General features: G+C 36.9%; 1 protein-coding gene across 1 annotated transcript in view; it reads right to left on the reverse strand.

Annotated features, from left to right (window-relative positions):
* The window catches only part of Pka-C3 (Protein kinase, cAMP-dependent, catalytic subunit 3), a 429,462-nt gene that overhangs the window by 6,979 nt on the left and 402,302 nt on the right, over nucleotides 1-20,181 (reverse strand). Inside the window, exons 2-4 of the mRNA XM_081768599.1 lie at nucleotides 15,388-15,556; nucleotides 7,327-7,436; nucleotides 2,755-2,908 (exon numbers count right to left, since the gene is read on the reverse strand). Of these exons, the coding sequence (XP_081624725.1) occupies nucleotides 2,755-2,908; nucleotides 7,327-7,436; nucleotides 15,388-15,556 (433 nt within the window). The remainder of the gene's footprint in view (nucleotides 1-2,754; nucleotides 2,909-7,326; nucleotides 7,437-15,387; nucleotides 15,557-20,181) is intronic.

The following is a 20,181-nucleotide window of genomic DNA, read 5'->3' on the forward strand; positions in this document are numbered from 1 at the left end:
CGCTTATGGCTTGAAACTCAGCTTATTTTACTGTTTAAATTTGTAAGTATCGTATCGCACAAATATTTACTCTATTTCTGTGTTCTCAGTTATAGTCACTCCGAACCATTCATCTGTTTTCTTAGCCTTCGAATTCCCTTTAACTATTAATTACTTAGTACTTAATTATTGGTTGACTTGGGATTTATAGTTTCTTTTCAGTAATATAGGTCTGCGAGACGTAAACCTATAGCTTAACGAGATATCTGCCTGTCGCACGTGACCTCCCGCCATCTTAAATTTTTGTAACATTCCTGTGAAGATAATTTCTCTTTTGTATGTTCTGGTATTCTTTTTGTCTGACATCGAAAAGACGAATTTTTTTTTATCCCTTTGCCTGCTTATTAAGCCCCGAGGTTAAATAAATAGATAAAAGATATTTAATAGAAAGACACTAAAAGGCATATATGTTCAAAAAAAAAACTGTCTTGTCCTTTTTTTTCAGTCTTTTTCAAATGTACCGGTATATCTTTTTTCTGCTAAAAGCACCAAAAAAAAGTAATAAGTACAAAAATGTAAATATGCAGTTAATAAAATGGAAAGTACAGCGACGGCAAATATTGGAAAGGATGGGAAAGTAAGTTCAGAATTGAGCTTGAAAAAAAAAATTAAATATTATTTTCGATTTCGTATCTCGAGGGTTGTGAGGATAAGATGTTGATAATCCTGATAAGCTCTACCTAAGAAGAACTTACATCAAAAATGAAACCAAGGAGGAATGTTGAACGTATACGAGAAACCGGCAAGATTAAGTTAAAAGAATACCCTTGCGAGAAACAGAACCAATTTACCTTTGAAATAGTAACTTAGTGGTATAACATTCAGCGCTGGTGAGAAGGGAATCTGGTTCGATTCTTGGCCATGCAAGGGTGTGGTGAAGAACATCGTGCCCTTGGGTCTTCTCAAGGCTTTCGCGTTTCCTTCTACATTTTCATTCTACTAATTCTTTCATAATCGTTCAATTTTATTAAGGATTTGTCTCCTTTAACTTACAGAACATACATAGTCGTGGAACGTAAAACTTAAAGAAGAAAGACAGATACCTTTGAAATAACTTTTTCAAACCAAAAAACAAGACAAAGAGGTTGAAACCATTACATAAATTACCTCGAACTCAATGTTCTGAAATATCATAGTTTATTTCTCTCATTCTCAGCAAGTCAAATAGACACAAATAGCAGATTTTTTTTTAGTAGGCATCTCGTGGTCCTAAGCAGTTATAGCCGGAGCTTGTTCAAAATGTACCTGCACCCTTGATGTGTCCCGTAAGTATACGGGCACAGAAATGACTATTAAACAGTATAAAACACGTTACACATTACCACTTACGCATTTACAGGTCGTTTCTGCCTCTGTTCTCTTTGGACACATTAAGTTCAAGTACATTTTTAACATCCTTAGGGCAGTTTCTATGAGTTATTTGTCAAAAAATTGTCCAAGCACTGATATATATTTTTTCGGGCAACTCTACATAAATAATTCTAATATTTCTACTCCCAATAAAAAGTTCAATTGGCCAAAGAAAATTCAGGGTGCATTCTAGGTGCTTTTTTTTAAATGATAAAACACTCCAGGACATTTTTGAACGTGTTAGACAATGGCCAAAAGTTGTTTCTAAAGAATGTCCTAACATTGTTTTTTTTTTTTTTTTTTTTTTTTTTTTTTTTTTTTTTTTTTTTTTTTGCAGTGTAACGGTGGTAGAATACCACTTGGCCCTAACGTATTTTTGATAGTGTTATTGTTACTGCTCATAAGAAAAGATTGTTCAGTTTGTGATTCTACTATATAGCCTATATTTTGTTATCCTTCGGCATTCTGAATATATTTCTTATGTACACGACTACTGTGTTGTAAACTAACAAAATATTTTCCTTTACCCAGAGTCAGAACGACTCCGTTTCCGTTTTAAATAGATTCCGGCTTAATACGAGTCCAATCATAGGAATTATACAGAAAAAATTGCGGAAAGATTCTACAGGCTGGCCCAAAAGTAGGTATACAGCCCCGTACTGATCAATTCATTGCTTTTTTTTATGTCATTTCTTATTGTTATCTATCAGGTAGACTTAGTTTCTTTCTTATTTGTTTTAATGTCTTTTTTACTTATAGCTTAAGCTCGGAACTGCCGAAGTAAATAAACCTATAAGCTAGAATGTCATACTTGATCAATGCAGGGGTGTATACACACTTTTGGGCTACCCTCTATTATTTACGGGACTCACTCTTACAAGAATAGAATTATTCACAAGACATATCGTAACAGTACAAAGAAGTTAATTCTGTTTGACGTCACGGATTATATCCTACGGACAAAAGGAAACTGATGATAAAATGATTATGGAAAGTGAAGGGATGTGAAATAAGAATGTGGATGGGCAGTGTTGATTTGAAAAGATTCGTCCCAAACAGAGGGATTTTCAATACACCGGAGGGAGAGGGTGAAAAGGAGTTCTCTGGAGATACTGGTAGAGTACGATCGGTGATATTGCGCCAAGGATGGAATTAAGTATCTACGGGAGAAATATCTTCCCCCGGATCGTCACCTCCTAAAATTTTCATTAGAAGCAAAATCAAGGACACGATGTAGACTAACATATGGATTGCAATCAATCCAGGGACCTATGTACCAAATATAAATATTCTACCACTCACTCACCATGGTCCTCCAAAGTATGTTAAATAAAACATGAAAATATATGAAATTAAAATGCCTACCTATCTGTAAGTTTTTTGGCGAATCCAAAATCTGTGATTTTTAGATGCCCATCCCTGTCCAGCAACAGATTCTCTGGTTTCAGGTCTCGGTATACAATGGACTGAGAGTGCAGGTACTCGAGCGCCAACACGATTTCAGCTGTGTAGAAGTTACCTATATGTATATAAAAGAAACATATGTAGTTTTTATAACTGTATCGACACACTGAAATTAAAACTTTAAAAAAAAATAGAAAGCAGAGCTGCTCCCGTTTTTGCTGTCCATAAATTATTCAAATTTGAATGCAAAGAAAGCCCACAACAATGAACTACTTTGCTTCATAAATCACTTGGTTCATGTATGCCAAAGCCCTATCCACGGAAATTGAGAATGACAACCCATTTACTAAAAATTTCTATTTTGTAAACTGGTTGATTCAACTCATATCTTTCTAATAAATACTCTTAATTTTTCTTAATTAAAAAGAAAAACTCTCGATTTCGATTACTTTTAAATATAAATACGTCTAGTTACAATACAAAAGTAAACACCATTTCTGTTACTTTAATTTCAATAGGAGTGTTCATAAGGCGATCACGATGCGATGGAAAGTTCGCAACTGAAATATTATGCTCACAGTTATCACAATATATACAGTATTTTCCCCTGGTGAGCATCGCCCAGTTTAACTATTTTTATTGTGCATATAATTGTCACTTGCAATTGTATCTTCATACTTTTCAGTGCGTCGTCGGAGAATTTGGATAACGACGTTTCATTTCACTAACTAAGTATAACGCAGTTATAGGCCTACATGGATTTGCAAATATCTTAAATGTTACGTTCTACATATGCAATGTAAAATATTACTTTCAATCATATACTCAAATATATTCGGAAAGGTTAAGTGCGAATATCTCAGACAATATATAGTTAATTTAGTTCTGTTGCTTATCAGATAATAATATTTCTGTGTTTGTTGGTTTGGGGAGAGGGCTTCATTGCTCCATTTTGAACTATTGCACCTTCAGACCTTTGTATCTTCTTGGGGATCATTTTGTACTCCCAATATCAAATACCGTAAGACGTGCTTTGCACCAGATTTAAGGAATTTTAAAGAAAATCGCATGTAACTTACGAACGTAATGATTTAGAACACTGTATTTAAATATATAATAGCTAGATATATAAGGAAAACATTCACGCAAGTGCATTAGTAAACATTCAGTATGACCATAGTAATTTAAATATAAACTTTGGTACAAAGTTACTCCATAGATGTAGATACTTTGCACAATATACAAAAAAGCATGTTCAACTTACGAAGATAATGTGTCTGTGTAATGTTTTTCCTTCAGTATTTATACATTTCACTTCCTACACAAAACTGCATGCAGCTCACAAATATTGATATTAGAATGATGGTACCGATATCAGTACTTAGTATGAATTATCGATATTGGTAAAGAAAATTATGTATTTTCTGGTACCGGCACAGGAACCACATTCTGATAGTTTAGCATATGCCCCACAAAAGTGCCAACTCAGAAACAGAAACAAAAAATCCCCGTGAACTGATTTGCCTTGCTTGCTCTTTATGTATGTCCAAGAATATCATCCCAAACGTAATCGGTGGAATATTTACGGGGTTTGGGGCTTTCAAACTGAAGCCCGCCCAAATTGGTGACTTTTTAAAAACAAAATCTAATGTTAGTGATTCCTTTGCGAATAACCTTCAAGTCTCTCCCCCCCCCCCCCCTTCAGAAGTTTCTTTAAAAAACTTTTCTGAGTAAAGCCTCTTTCAAACTATTTTTCTGGATCCGCCACTGTTCCTAATTAATTTCCCAACAAGAAATACATTCCGGCATCTACCTAAATAGAAAAAATTACCTAAAATTAGAAGGCAGGAGGTATCAGCAGTAGTAATTACCTATCTAAGGGGCTATTTTGGACCGGTGCAAAGTAACCCCGAGTAGAGGCTGAAACCGCCTTCTCACAGTTTTATTATTTTTTATGACTTTAAAATGTTTCACACTTCAATTTCAACTATTGCTTCAAAGTTCAATTATACACAGTAGTATTTTACGAAACTGACTTGACTTTGATGGAAATTCTTGTAGGTGATATCTTCCAAATTTTGTTGCCTTTATAGCTTTCCAGAGGACTGCTTTCCATATCTCTACAATGACAAACCCCTCTAGGTAATTACAACTGATGTTAACCGCCAACATTATAGCCAATATATATACCAGGTAACCAAGAAAGTTCGTGCGGTTTCAGTACAAATAGGAAAAGTTCCAAAAAAATGCGTTTACCTTATGTTTATTCCGCAAAATATCCACCATCCGTTTCTACAGAGGTTGTTCAGTCTATATTTGGCCAATTTCGACTTACCTAAAAATTTAGAAGAATCCATGGCGCCAGGTCCGTAAGTGCTCGCTGTGTTTCCCTTGTTCCTAACAATAGCCCGACAGCGTAATTTCCACTGTAATAGGCTTCTATGAAGAACTGGAAGAGGAATCTTATCCCATTCCCTTTGCACAGCTTTCCAAAGCCCTTCCACAGTTGTCACACGCCGTTTTCCCAAAGCCCGCTTCAGCAATCCAAATCCACAATAGTCCATAGAACTTGCATCTGAAGATTTAACAGGTACCTTATTGAAAGGTATATCACCTGTATACTACTTGGCTCTCCCATCTCCCTGTAGAATCCGAGGGACGATCGTGAGGTATGTGATGAGATCTTGTCCATGTGAATGCGCAGCAGATTGGCGTAATTTTCGTACATTGTTGGAATCTCATACTCGTAGATCGGCCGCATGATCTGCTCCTGAAAATACTGCGAATTTATTTTGCAGTTCTTCGCCACCCTACGAATCTTCAGTTTATCTCGGTAACAGTAGCCAGTATCAAACATGAAACCTTTTGGGAAGGATTCTTTACAGACACGGACCCACTTTCTGAAGTCCTTGGCGCCTTTCTCTCGGTTTGCCGCAGTCGGAAAGGTAAATCCATGCTTCATCAAGCGTTACGACGTACATCCACCTTTGTTTTGCCAGATGCCGTCCGTACAGCTTCCGGGCGTTACACTTTCGTTCCTTTTGGTGGGCATCCGTGAGAAGATGGTTGCGAGCTTTCATGACTTTTTCCAGATTGAGTTGATGGTGTAACGTCCGGCTCACAGTCCTCAAAGACACGTCAAGACGATTAGCCATACAGGATTTTCTTGCATTGCCATTTTGAGAAGTTTCCTCTGCATGATGGAAGTGGCCTAGGTGCATTCCCGCTTCCTAGGCAACTTCCTAGACGGTTCGTAGCAGTCAGCACGTGAGGGACCCACTTACTCAGTTTCCACGATTTTCCAAGCTCATGCACGTGCACACGAATGGTTTCATCGCTCACTCCAAATCATTGAGTGAGTTCTTGACACGGTTGACTTCTTCAATTGCTGTCTTGAGTTGGTCCAAATCGCGAGATTTTGGTCTGCCCGATCGAAGTTTGTCTTCAAGTGTCTGAAACCACTTTTGAGCTGTCCGTTCACTAATTATACCTTCTCCAAACGTTGCACACATTTTTCTTGCTGCTTCCGCACCTTTTGTGCCCAACTTGAACTCATACAGTAAACAAGCCCTGATTACTGCGTTCGACACAGACATGGTTCACTGCGAATACTTGATCTCGAACTGTCGAATGCGACCTGTTATCTATGTTAGCCGACGTGCCAATGACTCGGCTTCCAGAAATTCTCACATACAGGTACCCCTGGCGGCAGAAATGATTACTGCCCCACGGAAAATAGCGGCAGGTATAAAAACCGCACCAACGTTCTTGATTGTCTGGTAGTTAGATGTTCTATCTTACAGTGGCAGTTGAAATTTTCTCTTTATAGCTCATAATTTTACTGACAGAGGACTGTGCAACTCTTTTCATATTTTGTGCGAAGTTAATCCTGATGTGCAAAGTAACTCCGTCTTACGGTAGCCTAATTCGCCGGAAATCTTATAGAATAGATATGACTGTCCGTCCACTTGTTTGTCTATCCGGTGCTACTTTCCGCCTGTTACCAAGCAAAGTCTGAAGTGGCGCTACCGTAACAAATTCGTATGGGTAAAATCTCATGACTTCTGTCATTTTCTTTTACGTTTTCATTGGTTGGTAACAGGGGTAAAAGTTGATCTAAAAAGGTAGGGGTTACGCATGACATCACACCGTCCCCCTTGCCTATCTCTGCCCATTGTAATTCTTTAGGAAGTGAGGGACGCCATAGATATTTTATGGAAGTGAGGGGACAACGTTCCCCAGCGTTCCCCCTCACTTTTACCCTTGGTTGGTAACCTAGAACCCACAAACAGATGTGAGGTTTCTGGGTTCATAATTCTGTCAGTATTTTATATACCCACAGAGAGACATCAACTACCACGACAGTGTTCTTCTCATCTCTCTGATCCATTTCGAATATTGGTTGCATGGAATAGATATTCGAAGAAATAACTACAAGTCACTAACGTTTTATGATCTGCATATTAAATATTTGTTCTTCAATCGTCATTACATTTACAAGGTAAAAGAAAATATACGGTTGAAAGTACTCACCCGTTGTACTGCTGAATCGTCCAGCATTTCTAAGGTACGAAAATAATTCACCGCCACAAACATACTCAAACAACATATAGAGGAAGGAAGAGTCCCTATAGTGCCACCGTCTGGAAATAAACACATAAGCAAAATTACATTAAATACATATGGATAACATATTACATAAACAAGAACTAAAATATGTAACATCACTGAACAGAACAGCTGATATAGAATGATTATTATTTCAGGACAATATTAAATTCAAAAATGACAACTGAGTTCTGTATACAGGTCAGAAAACGTATCAAATGATGCTCAACAGGATAATTCGAATCTGGAACCTATCGACTGTATAACGAGCACCATTAGCAGTTCAACTAGGTCCTTTCAATTTACAAAGTTCTGTGTGTTATTTGCGTACCCTCATTATAGAGCAAAAAGATATTAGTTTGTGAGTAACGCTTATATGCAAACTTCAAAACACTTAAAGAGTTACGGGTATGAACGCAAGACGCCTATCTGTCAGTCACGCTAATAGATGTCGCTAGCTATGCTACATCCTAATGACGCCAAGAGATGTCGTTGGCATTTTGCAAGCAATCCGAAGGCTTGGGGGGGGGGAACTGATGTAAAACCACGGGTACTTCCATTTGACGTGGAAAGTTGAAATTTGGCATGCTTACATTACAGCCTTAGGAGAGAAAGAAATTTGGGATTAAATTTCGGGACATTCGACATGTATGACCATTTAAACTCGTCGCCCCTCGACGATCATACTATCCAGGGAAGCGAGGAATAAGGTAGGAAGGAAGCTGTCTGGAACCGTTTATATTTAGTACCGTACCATTCCGGCATTTCCTCGTATGAATGAGTAAACTCTAAGAGAAACCTTGTTCAAGATAGCTGGCCTGAAGAAGCTTATTTACACCTTTCCGACCGAGTTTCCCTACCAGGAATCGAACCTGGGACCTTTAGGAGAGAAATCAACAGAAAACACTGTTAAAAGTATGTTTGTTACATTTTCAGACGAAAATGTTCTCCATATTATTTAAATGGGTGTTCTTTTTAGCACATTTTAGGTAATTCGAATTTAAAAAAAAAGAAACTTAAAATTTTGCATGCTTGAAGGTTTTTGATAGCGTTATCTAAGTAAATCATCAAAAATAAAAATTTGTAACTTTAGTCGGGTTTTATTGAGAGCTGAAAAATATTTCCCATTTATTTAAATGAGACACCTTCTATACCCCATAATTATTAGATACTTCCGGTAGGCCTACAATGGTGAAATGTGATGTGTTTGTAGCCTCCCGGAACTAATCCACGGAGAAATTGTCAAAAATAAATATATTTAGTTCTCAGTGGTTATAAAAGGGAGAAGAAAAAATCCCTATGTTTTTTTTTACATAAAATCTTATGTTTTAGGAAATTTGAATAAAAGCATGAAATTTGACATCCTCGTACGTTTTTGAAACTAACAAACAAGAAAATCGTCAAAAATAAAAATTCTCTGCTTTTAGTTCTATGGAATGTTTTAAAATTCGACCTCGGGTATTTTTAGAACATCCGTTACTTCCTTAACATTAATGATAAAGGGAAAACGGAAAGCATTTCTTAATCCTCGTAAGGATCTCTACAGCTCTTTTCCTTTCGATTGTTTTTCGATATGCAATCTCGTTTTAAAATGGCGGTCGTTTTAAAATTTAAAACACCCATATCCCCCTTTCTATTGAATGTAGAGAAAAAATTAAAGAAAAAAGTTATAACAAAATGTAGAAACGTTACTGGTTAAAATTCTAACGAAATGAATAAGGGATGATGATACATAACGACTACTATCAAATATTTCAGTTAGCATTTACACTAGAGCTACCATTACACGCTGCCTATCGTTTTGAGCATAAGTAATATATATATACAATAAATCCTCCCTGTTAGAAAAGATGGCTTGGGCAAATATGTAATAAGGTATCGTTGTTGCCAATGGTGATTTACCGCATTTGCATCACGTGGTATTATCATAGGGGCCAATGTAGAATGAAACAAGTACTGCGGGGCTTCTAACCACCTTCGCTCGCTCAGTTATGTTTTGTAACTTAAGTAAATCACTTTTTTTTATCAATAAAGCTGTGTCTGCAAAGTCTTTGCCTCTCCTAGTTTCTCCGACACCTCCCCCTATCTATCTCCCTACAACCTCTCGCTTCGCGAAAGCCCCACTTCTTACTCTCCTGTTGGTGTATAACGTCATTGTTTATAAGGATTATCAGAAATCTCTAGGTAAATGGTGAAAAAAGAACAATTTATGCATTATATATTACGTACAAGGAAAAATGAGTATTATTTTCATCGTACTTTAATGAAAAAAAATGTTATGAAAATTAAAATAATAAACTTTCCACACCAAAGGCAATTTTCATTATTAACCCGGTCGTTAACATACTCGGCTACGAGGACCGACAGCACCTGACATTTGATTTGTGGTATATGTATGCTAAGTGGCGAGAAACGAGTACTCCAACCAATCAGAATCGTTTATTTAGCTCCTATGGCTAGGGTCGAGCGTGATTAAAATATATGCTAGGAATGCATACGGAACCTTCTCGTGATGTTCTCTTCTTCTTCCTATAACCTCTTATGAAGTGGAGATAAAATATGAGGTACAAACTACTAGTCAATTTTTCGCCAAGATCTTAACAATTGTTTTCAAACTGGTAATATTATGGTACAGTTCTAAGCTTGTTGTTTAATAGTTTTTCAATAAAATTTGAAGTTAAATTCCAGGGCCGCCATCTACGGCAGTTTAGCCAATTATACTAAATTTATTCATATTATCATGTGAAGTACGAGCCATAAGTTAAGTTGAAATTCCGTACTAACGAAGGTGGTAAAACCTATCGAAACAGTTAAGACATGTTTTTTTAAAACTGAATATTAAAAAGTAAAGACTGAAATATGAGGTGCGAGGCCATAGTCCGAACAAACGAGGAGGTCTGGGAATGAAATTCCTAGTTGATCGAAGACTTTTTTTCTAATAAAATTACAAGTAGCATGTCTCAGTATCAGAAACCTGTGTAACCGTTAGTTAAAAAAAAAATAATAACAACACGTAAATCTCTTTCTTAACAGCGTATTTTTGGCATAACTATAGGATGCATTAGGGTTGTCAATTGGCCGGTTTTTACCGACCTGGTTGGAAATATTGTTATTTTGATTAAAGCTGGTGACCCGTACAATCTTCTTACCAGCTCATTTATAATCGGTTTTTCAAATTTGTATTTAATTCGAAGCAATTTCATCTATTTCGAAGTATAGATTTAAAAAGTAACTTTCATTCTGTAAATCCAAAACTGTCACCTTCCACCATCAATCAACGATTAACATATTTTGTTCATCTGTTTACATAATTTTAAAGAGATGACAAGGACTGTATCAGGAAAAAATTCAAATGTAAGGAACATTATGTGAAAAAAAGGACTTCTTAAAGTAATTTCCTGTAGTTGAAGTGTAAGTTTAGAGAATAAATTTCATTTTCCAAAGCCAAAATTGTCACGTAAAGATTAATATACTTTTGTTCACGTTTCGATAATTTTAAGAAGTAGCAATTACTGATAAATACAATAAAATGATCAATGTCGATTTCAGTTTCTCATTTTTAGCAGCATATATTAAGCTTATTAGTGAATGTACTAAGGATATGCAGAATACATGTGTTAATGCATTTTTGTTCACGATAGTACATTTCCTTCACATGGGTGGGTCCGAAGAGATACTTCACACTTACGTTAGACTTATATCATAGGGAATTTTGAGGGGAGGTGCCGGTTTTTGTTATTTTCCAGAGTTGGCAACCCTAGGATGCATAAATAATCTGTTCGAGCAGAGAAGGATCAGCTCAGTGGCTTAGTGGTAGAGCGTTCACCTGTGGTGCTTGTTTTCCCTGGTCCGATCCGAGCTCGCACCGATCCTGTGGTGGACAAACACCGTGAACGTGGGTTTTCGCGGGGTTCTCTCGTTTCCTCTCATTTTATTAATTTTACCATTTCATTCATTTCTCATCATCACCGTCTCCTTTAGCCTAACCGGCATAACCATGGGACATAAAACTGAAAAATTTAATTTCATTTTTTCGAGCAGAATAAGAAAATAATATCAGTTATTATTAGCAACAAACGACATATTTTTAGCGCCAGAAAAATTCTATTTTGTCAAAAAAAAAAAAAAAAAAACCAACGCATGAGAATTGATCCTCAAGCATGTCATTTTGTTCACCTTATGTGATCCCTCAGCAGAAGGCTTCAACCGAATGTATCTAGACAAGTAAAAATCTTTAGCTATACTCAAATGAAAGGAACAAGTTGTTATGTCTGAAGACGGAAATGGCCATGTCGAAACAAAATCAGGTTTCAGATCAGTTCGACAAAAAAGAACATTTGATAATATAGTCCTTTGAAAAAAGAAAGAAATATTATAAGATAGAGTAGGAATGTAGTAATCAGGTGGGCGGAAAGTGTGATTATTTAGCACTCTCTTACACTGCAAGAAGAAAAATACAATAGAAATGTATATGAAATTACTTGAGTATACAATTATGTCTGGACGACGAGGAATAAAGACGGCGCTCCATCAACATATTTCGAAACAACTTCGCTTTTAAAGTCAATTTTTACTTGGAAACACTTTACATTTATGATTCATTTAAGCTTTCATAGAATGACATTCAGCGCCAGCATATTAATGTTCTAACGGTTATTTAGTGACGGAAAACTTAATATTAAAACATGCGATTTCAGTTTTGGTTGTGCTATTGGCATATATTCCGAAGTTGGGCGTCCTTCCGAAGTTGGGCGTCCGCTTTCGTCAAGTTTTTTCACTGTTATCTCCTTTCCACACTTTCTGCAATTTGTTATTAGGTTCATTAATCCGTGCTCTTCACAAACTTTTAAAAGATTTTGCTCGTTATCAATGTATTCCTTCACAGATGTTAAAACTGCTAGTTCATTGCCCTTGTACATTCGCCATATTGGTAACATAAATGCTAGTTTCTTTCCCACAATGCAACTGTTCGGTTACCTTGCGCCAAGTAGTTCCCTCCGCTCGCCATATAGTCCCATGTTTATAACCGCTTATATATAACAAATAAACAGATTTTTCGAGACTCTTATATATTATAAAGCACACAAACGATCAAATTATCCATATATTTCCTGTAAATTTCAAAAATTTCTCTGGAAACGGACGCCCAACTTTGGAATTTAACCCGTGCTATTTTATGATGCAGTAAAACTGTAATCTTGTTTAAATGATTCAATATATTAAAACATTTTTTTCTTAATAACAACTTCTAGTGATATAGTCGATAAAGCTCTAGTGCGCCGACCGTACTTAATTCATTACAAAAAACGTTCGGCCTACATATATTTTTTCACGCGCTACCCTAGCCAATTGTTTTTAAGTTGATCAGAAGCGCGTGAGGTTAGATTTACATCGAAGTTGCACCACCCGAGGATGACATAATGTCACATGGTATTATCATGGGGAAAAAAGATAGAATTAATCGAGCCCTGCGGGGCTTCTAACCTCCTTCGTTCGCTGACGCTCGCTCAGCTGTTTCGTAAAGTAAGTAAATCACTTCAAGGAGAGGCAATGAAGCGTATGGTTAGCTTTCGCCCCTCTTGGTGCCTCCGGTACCTCCCCTCTCTAACTCTGCTCTCCTTTCTACAACGCCTTGCTTCCAGTGGCGGTCGAACGGAGCGATCGCCCCTCCCAGAAGAGGAGACTTTCTTATCTTATATATAAGTAAAACCCATCCGAGTTTAGAGCTCTTGAAAGTAGCTTTGAGTAGCAGAATTACAACCCACTGCCTCCCCCCCCAGAAATCCGTCCTAGATCCGCCCCTGCTCGCTTCGCGAGGACCGCACTTCTTACTCTCCTGTTGGTTTATAACGTTATTGTTTATAAGGGCTATCAGAAGTCTCTAGATGCCCAAATGGTGGAAAAAGTACGATTTATGCATTATACTATATATTACGTACGAGGACAAATGTGTATTATTTCAATCTAATTTTAATAATAAAAGCGATATGATTTTAAGAAAAATTAACAAAGCCACTTGGGAAGGATTAAAACCCACGCCAAAAGCGATTTTCATTGCTAGCCCATTCGCTACCACGCTCGGCTGCGAGGGCTGACAGCATCTGGCATTTGATTTGTGCTATATGCTACCAGGCGAGAAACTCCAATCAATCAGAACCGTGTATTTAGCTCCTATGGTTAGGGTCGGGCGTGATTAAAATATATGCGTTTAGACTTGATACTTTATTAATGAATTTGGTATAATATGCAGTAGAGTTGTTCTAGGATCTTGAAAATAAAGATATAGTTAGTTACAGTAATTTTGGAGTAAGTTTATATTATAGCATATTTGACATTACCATGTGACATTATGATAGGTATATACAGTGATCCAGCTGATTTGGTTATGGGTACACGAGGTGAATCTTTTGGTAAGTACATACATTATTGGTCTTTTCTTTCGAACTTTCTGTTTTAAAATCTATATGAGGATGGCAAAAGATGATGCCTCTTTTTTGGACATTTTTTAATTTTTCCCTCGTGTATTTGGTCATAGTGAGATCCAGTGCCGGATTTAGATGTAACCTATATAGCTTAGCGCCCCACTCTCTTTGAGGCCCAAAATATTTAAAGGAAAAAAACTATGTACATTTCCTAGATTAAAAAAAAAACAAATAACATAGAACCTACATATAGCAACAATATTTCGTGTTATGTAGGTAGTATGATGTATGTAATGGAGACCCTCGGATCCTAAAATATCACCAGTTTGCTCATTTCTGTGTATAGGGTACCTACGGTCTACATGTAGCATGCACTTGCAGACTACAGTGCAAACAATTTGACATTGACAAACAACAGCTGATCACATCAAGACCCCATTATGTTCAACAGCTTAAAGCCTCATCAAACCTAGATCCAGCTCTGTGGCAAAAAAAAGTTGATGTGTTGGATATGTTGGAAAAAGTTGATAATCACTTAATTAAAAATGTCCACTTTATCTCTACGTATAAAATAAGTTCTGGCTGACTGATTGATCAACGCCCACATCAAACAGGACTAGCTCGGGAGAGTAATGCTCCCGGAAGTAGAAACGAGAAACACAGTTCTAATTGGTTGGCGTTATCCACTTCTTGCCACGTTGCATTAAAATAGCAGAAATCAAACGCTTACTGCTGTCGGCCTTCGTGGCCGAGTGGGCTAGCGCTATATGCTAGTAACAAAAGTCTCTTTTGGCGCGAATTCAAACCCAGCCCGAGGAAAGTCTTTTTTTTTTTTACATTTTTATAACACTTATTAAATTAAAATAATATGAAAATAATAGTTAAAAAAGTGATTTATTTATTTTTGTCAGATAAGTAGTTGTAGTACTTATGCCCTTGTACTCCATGATATAGGGCTCGTTTTGTTCCCCTTGTACTTCATGATATAAATTTTGTGACCAACTTAAAACAGCTGGCTAGAGTAGCGCGCGGAAAAACGTACTTCCGGGAGTATTACTCTCCCGAGCGGGTCGTCATCAAACCAAACTAGGAACTTGAAATTTTGATAGGGTATAGGTTTTGCGATGTAAGGTACCACTAAGCAAGAGTTTTTGGAAATTTGACGCGTTAGGGAGGAAAGACGGGGTAGCAATTATATCTTTAAATGGACATACCTCAGAATCTTTCAATTTTAGAGATAAGAAATTTGATATATGAACTTCTCGTTTAAAATAATTAAAGATGTAAATGAAATATTTCAGTTTAACGTCTCACGATTATGCCCTTTATGCTAGGGGAGACGATGATTATAGCAAATGAATGATGATGGACACGGACACGATACTGTCCACCATAAACTTACTTGGTTGGAATCGAACTAGGGACCCCACACACCAGATATAAGCGCTCTACCACCGCCCCATTGTGCCCTCCCAATAGTAGTGCAGTACTTTGATCAACTCTTCACAGTTTGTGCATACCAACAGCAACAGTAACATTAAATACTAACATATAGGCTACTTACAACTGTACAATAAATGGATGTCGAATTTGTTGAAGAATATTCTTTTCATTTTTAACGTGTTCTACTTGTTTCAGCCGTATGACGTCACCAATGGCCAGAATTTTCATTGCTCCATAGTTCTTGGTAGCCTTCTCCCTGCACAGGCATACTCTTCCAAACGTCCCCGTTCCTGTAAAAGACAAGAAATAAAGAAAGGTGTCATTTATGAACATAACGGAAAGACATATAAATACAAAACTATATAGTATTGAAATGAATTGAAGGGGAAGAAAAAAAGAAGTATCAAAACATCATTAAAAACTGAATAAATGGAAGTTACACGAGTAATGACAGCAACCATTTTGGGGGTATCTGGGAATTGTTTCGGACATTTCGATTATATAATCACCTATTTCAGTGTTATTCATTCGTCATTACATTCTCGATTGGAGACCAAATTGATATTACTCGCATAGCTTCCATTTGTTCTGTTAAAACATACATATAGAGTTATTTGAGGAGGGCAGGGGCAGAGTACCTACTCCCCGAGTTGGAAAACCATATGCTTCTAGTGAATTGTATACTGATGTACTAATAAAAACATGAAACTCTTATGTCCGTGAACAATCTCCCCCTCCCTTCCCGATAAAACCTGAAATGACGCTATTGATATCTGGTAATTGGTTTGGTCATCTTTCTGCCACTAGCAATGGATAGAGCAAACGGGCATGTTCATGCTCTGAGCCAGAAACAGAGGCGCAAACCCGCAGACCGGCGTCGAACAGGAAAATTTAAGTGTGTAGTGCAGCGTTTCCCAACCGGTGTGCCGCGAATGGGCCGCTGGTGTGCCGCGAATGGTCCGCTGGTGTGCCGCGAGGAAATCGAAACAAATTATTAATTCTATAGAAACCAAATTGCAAGACATAGGGGAAAATATATATTTGTATTTCACATTACTATGAACCTCTACTACAAATCTACAATTTTAAGTTTCATACTGTGTTACTTTTCTGTACATTTTTAATGTTGAAAAACGTATTTATCATTGTCATGACCATTATTGCTTCTGTATTGTTGCAAACTATTTCGTAACTTGAAATTGTATCATATCATTCAATAAATTCAACAAAGCAAACATGCATACAAATTATCTACATTTGTGTTTTAAAAATATAGGATATTTGTTTATTTGTTCGTTATTTAGTGATCTTCCCTTTTAGTTAAAGGTTAGATTCAGTTTTCGAAAGAGAAAGTGGATTTTTAAAAACCCGAGTCCTAGATTTCATTGCAATTCTTTTCTATTTTAAAATTAGAATGAAAAATAAGCATAATGATTTACCACGGGGGGAAATCAGTGATCGAGCTTTCTTCTCTGTAAGAAGGAGATCAGTAATCACATTAAAATACCACGATATCTTATATTTACAAATAATAATAGTAATTATATATATATATGGGTGTGCCGCGAGAATTCAAGTTACACCTGTAGTGTGCCGCAAGTTGAAAAAGGTTGGGAAATGCTGGTGTAGTGAATGAGTTATCGAGAACGAAAATGGATGCATAACATTGCAGGGTCGGACCCAGGGGGGCGATCGCTGAGGTTGCCCCCCTTTCCAGAAGAGGAGACTTTCTTATTTTATATAGGGTCTATAAATAAAACACATCCCAGAGTTTGGAGCTCTTAAAAGTAGTTCTAAGTGCAGTATTACAACCCCCCCCCCAGAAGTCTGTCCTGGATCCATCCCTCTAACATTGCCAGCTACGACTGAAATCAAGAATATCCAGAGTTTCACCATTAAACTATCTTTCAGAGAATTTTGTAATAGCGAGCGCAATATTTTATCTGAGCTCCGTCTGGGCTTAGGGAACGGTTGGCTAACACCAAGGAGGACCTTTCCCGGAAGTATGCCAGAAGAAACATTGTCTAAACCAGCCATGTGCAATAGCCGCCCTTGGGCCGCTCCCGGCGCTACTGAGCCCTTTAATCCGACCTGCTTGACTCGTCATTGAAAAATGACTTTCTTAAATAATCTCTTAAACTGAGTTGAAAGCTCTTTTTTTTTTTTTTTTTTTTTTTTTTTGATAACTGATCTCCGCCTTGAAAATTTGAAAATATCCTCCGCGTTGAAACATGCAGTGTAAAGTGAACCATCGAACATTGACACACTGGTCGTGTTCCAATAAAATGGTTAATAAATAGATACCGGTATTTCTGCTTTTCTTTAGTAGGTAAATATTTTGGTTACCGGTACCTTTATAACAACGACGAACGATTTTATAAATTGAATATGGTTATTCAATTCTTATGAAAATGTTGTACATTGTGCCGCACAGCCCTGGATGCCAGTTAAGTCCTCTGTAGTTGGTCCACTCCTTGTTTCAACTTGCACATACCTAGTCTAAACCAACGTAAGCTAAATTTTAGTGATAATAAAATTTCCAAACCTATGTGAATTTAGTTCCAACAATGAATTAAAAAGTGTATACCAAACGATGAATGAAAAATTGAATATAGTTTAATAGGGATGTTTAAAAAAAAAAAAAAAAGGAGAAAGAAAATAAAAGAAAAATATACAGAAAAGAAAGCTTGACAAATAAAGATGCAGAGTTTTGCATCAGGTTTTCCGCTGTAGATAAAGTATTGTTGTTAAAAAGCTGGACGTCGCGACGGTTAAAACTGGCTCGGAAAAGCACGAACCCAAACAAAGATTTTTGAAATCTTATCATTTGATTACTTGCGATCTTACCAGGGGCGGATCCAGGGGGTGGGGCAATTGCCCCGCAGACGAGGAAACTTTCTTATTTTATATATATAAATAAAAGCCATCCCAGAGTCTGGAGCTCCTTAAAGTAGCAATATTACACACACACGCAGAAGTCCGTCCTGGATCTGCTCCTGGATCTTACACGATAAAATGACCGCCAACCAGCTTCACTAGATAAGTATTAAATCGAAACATTGTTCAAATGGTAAACAAGCTATCAAAAGAAACCTGCTAATGTGTTTAGTATTCCATCTGCTATCATTAGTATAGTTCAATTGAGCATTTCTTCTTTAAAATGCACAGAAAACGGTTTATTCAAAAGAAAAACTTTTTTTTCTGTATTAGACATTGTGTCACTCAACGTATCAAAACCCAGAAAAATATGCTTTCTTGGCAGCATTTAGGATTCGCCTACCGACAAAGTGGAGAAAACACCATCAATTCTTAATTTTTTAACCCCTTCTTCTCTGTGACAACTAAAGTAATTTTTCCCGAAACATTTCCGAAAGATCGACCTAAAGCGAGGCGGTAGGGGGAGCTATGCACAAGATGAGATCGATAAAGATTGGCAAAGTGCCAGAAGCACGGCTTTTTACACTCAAACCACTTCGAATGAAGGTTTAAACAGTGTTGCTAACTCCGATCTTGTTCTTTGAAGGTACACTTAATGATAATGAATAATTCAAGAAATATTTTCTGCCTGTTCGTTTCGAACACAGGGCTGTTTTTCCTTAAATAAAAAAACATAATCAAATTGCTAATTATATGATCATAAAATTGTTTCTCTTTGTTATTGCTAATGCGAATTAGACACGCAAATATATTATGGTTTTCATGAGTTTCTTAAGACTATCAAACTATTTTATGCACAGAGGCGGATCCAGGACCGACTTCTGGGGGGGGGGGTGTCATAATGCTACTTTTAAGGGCTCCAAACTCTGGGATAAATTTTATTTATATATAAAAAACAATAAAGTTTCTTATTTTGGGGGGGGGGGGCGATTGCCCCCTGGATCCGCCCCTGTTTATGCATGACTAACGGAGATCTTATTGAATGGCTGTGTTCGTCCGTCCGTCTGCCGACAGTATCATAACGATAACAGTAAGAGATAGCATGTTGTAAGAATAGTCTCACCTCCTCTTTAATCCTCTATTCCAGTGGTTCTCAACCGTTTTTGACTGGCGACACACCTTACGGAATGTCAGGACATAGCGACACACTTGTTTGATGATATTATTATTATTATTATTATTATTATTATTATTATTATTATTATTATTATTATTATTATTATTATTATTATTATTATTATTGTTAATAATAATAATAATAATATAATAGTGAAACCAATTAGTTTTTAAAATGACTTTATAGCACTTAGCATTATTGCTGTAGGTAGATTATTTTCGGAACAGCTGTAAGCATTCGTACGTACACCTTTGAATCCAGTCGCACAGCGTGACGTTTCTACAACAACGCGAAAATGTTTGGCTAACAGCTCATACACACTGACCACAGCGCTTTCACTATGCGCAACTCATCACGTGACAGAATTCTCCTCCCCCCCCCCCGATGTTCCGGCTCGCTGACTAGCTTCGCGCCAGAAGTCATAGATGTTCCGAAAATAATCTACATATACCGCTGGAGGTGTCAACTAGTAAAAGTCTGTCTCGATTTTAACTAATTATTATTAAATTCTTCATAATTTTTAAATTCTAAAATTTCAAGACACATCAGTGTGTCGTGACACATCGGTTGAGAACCACTGCTCTTTTCAAACTGGAAGTGATAGAAGCCAATCATTTCCTGTTTCAACGTTGATCGCCATAAAACACAAAAAGAAATAAAAGGAATACCAGTTTCCGCAGTCAATTTAGGATTCCGAAAATATGCTCCCCTGTGCAGTTTTATCTATCCACTAAAACCAGAAGTGTTGAAAAATATATTACCATTTTCGGTTCCAATATTAATCTCCATAGAGCAAAAAACTTAAGAGATAGAGAGAAAGGACTTTTTGACATGGATTTAGGATGTCAAGAATAAAAGCTT

The sequence above is a fragment of the Thermobia domestica genome, chromosome 8 (assembly GCF_964235325.1).
Source record: "Thermobia domestica chromosome 8, izTheDome1.hap1.1, whole genome shotgun sequence".
In the NCBI taxonomy this organism is placed as follows: Eukaryota; Metazoa; Arthropoda; class Insecta; order Zygentoma; family Lepismatidae; genus Thermobia; species Thermobia domestica.